A 2,125-nucleotide genomic window follows, 5' to 3' on the forward strand; every position below is an offset into this window, starting at 1 on the left:
TCTTAAAGTCTCAAAAGAAAAAAAAAAAAAAAAAAAAAAAAAAGAAAGATGGAAATGGAAACAGTGGCACAGGAAGAATGAACTGATCAGATCATGAAGCAGACAAACATATTAATGCAAGGAGACAGGGGGAGGGCACCAAAAGATTCTCTTTGATAAGGTAACTCTCAAAATGTTGTCCTGGATTTCCGCTGTTTAAATTTGCAGCAAATATTAAATCTAAGAATCCAACAACTGTCTTTTAGGGATGTATAAAATTCTTGTTAATTTAATGAAATTGCTAAACATTTCTGTATTACACTTTTCATCTGTAAATCTCAAAGAAGTATAGGAATTAACATGTACCATTTTGTCAGGGGTATTAAGGAGTGGCAATGACTCACACAGTGTGATATTACAGATTTGAAAACAGCAGCACTGGTACAACAGTTTGTTCTAGTAGCAACATCCTGACTTGAGAATTAATATTTTTGGGTTTTTATTTTCTCTACTGAGACAAGTGAAAAATGCAGAATTACTTCTCTCGAATCCATCTGTCCTTTTTTAGTCCTCTTCTTTGGCATAATTTGGAAACATTTTCATTTGTAGGCTTTAGTTATAGTGAACAAGAGATTTTTAGAGGTTTTAGAGATGTCTGGCAGTATCTCTGAATGCTGATAAATCAGTGCTTTGTCCATCTACATAATTTTAAGCATGTAACAGTTTTTGTTTTTAAAAGGGAGAATTCATGAATACATCAACCTTTTAATCATCTCCTTTTTACCTACCATACTCTTCTTATCTGCTTTTTGAATAGTGTACCCAGTAATGGCAGCATTTCCATCATCTTTTGGTGGCTTCCATGATAAATTTACGTTCTCTCCCCACACATCCTCAATAGTTACAATCTCTGGTGGGCCTGGGCGATCTGTAACAAAAATATGGCAGCTGACATTTTCTACGTTTGCTTTCTCTATCTTTTTCCTACACGCATCTTCCACCTAATTTATTTTCTCTCTTTCTTGCAACACACGCATGCAAAAAACCCCAAAACCAATGTGAAAACAAAGGTTGCAAAATAAAACTTTCCAAAGTTAAGGCCTGAGAATTGCAAAAGACTTAATATTTGAAGTTGTGCTACCAGTTTTGACTACCATGTAAAGAAATAGATTGGTAACAATGAAAAGTAAGTGTTTTCTTGCCTGTCTTTCCTACCTTCATGTACTTTCAACATTTAAGATTTCTTGTACACTACATGTGTGACAAACTCAGTATGAATTTGTTACCATTTCTTACTATGGGCACCTCAACAGGAAAAAGGCTTTCATCCTGGATAGGCAAGAACATGAAGAGCATGACAGTGAAAAAAGAGACTGACATGCTTCAACAAGCACCTTCTATTATACATAGAGATTTCCTTAGAGTCCACAATTCTCTAGCCAAGTAATTGGATGTGGAGTTACCACTATTAAGAAAGATGTTCTTTGGGATTCTTGTTTTTCTTACAGCCTTGGAATGTCTGAATTTATTTCTAGTTCTCAAAACATACCAACAATCTGAATATCTATCGTAGCTTTATCCACCAGGTTCTCTACTTCCACTGTCATATCATATTCTCCAGAGTGCCCCCTCTCTGCCTTTCGGATGAAGATGATGGTGTCATTTTCAGTGTTGCGGATGTTGATTTCATTCTTGTCGATTGGAGAACCATTTTTCTGCCATGATACTTTTGCCCTTGGTCTTCCCTGCAAGTAGCCAGGAAACAATTTTTATATGATTTTTGGAGAGAAAAGGGAAGAAAAGAAAGCAGGTTTATTTCCCATTTTTCCCAAACAGGAAATAAAAACTGTCTGTCCTGAAAGAAACAAAAAATTCTTTTTTAAAATATACAGCATTTAGAGATGCAATCATAGCAATTCATCTGAAATACAGCTTTCTTTCCTTTTTTTTCCCCCCGAGGACATTGAAAATATTTGCATGTTCTGGCTATATTGAGCAATTATCTTTTTGGCTAAATTTGATAATTTCCAGTTTTCTAAAATAAAAAGGAGAAAAAATAACTCACAGAAAAGACAGAATAAAGTAGTTCACCCTGTGGAAGTTCTTGCATTCTCTACACTGCCAGTGAAAGAGGGAAATGCTAGAC

General features: G+C 35.1%; 1 protein-coding gene across 2 annotated transcripts in view; it reads right to left on the reverse strand.

Annotated features, from left to right (window-relative positions):
- Positions 1-2,125, reverse strand: part of MYBPC1 (myosin binding protein C, slow type) — a 75,455-nt gene that overhangs the window by 11,816 nt on the left and 61,514 nt on the right. For both annotated transcript variants that reach the window (XM_027881143.1, XM_027881144.1), the window contains 2 exons: positions 1,529-1,724; positions 768-907 (listed from right to left, as the gene is read on the reverse strand). In XM_027881143.1, the coding sequence (XP_027736944.1) occupies positions 768-907; positions 1,529-1,724 (336 nt within the window). The remainder of the gene's footprint in view (positions 1-767; positions 908-1,528; positions 1,725-2,125) is intronic.

The sequence above is a fragment of the Empidonax traillii genome, unplaced genomic scaffold (assembly GCF_003031625.1).
Source record: "Empidonax traillii isolate 1590-97213 ecotype Southwest subspecies unplaced genomic scaffold, ASM303162v1 scaffold84:size2688230, whole genome shotgun sequence".
Taxonomy (NCBI): Eukaryota; Metazoa; Chordata; class Aves; order Passeriformes; family Tyrannidae; genus Empidonax; species Empidonax traillii.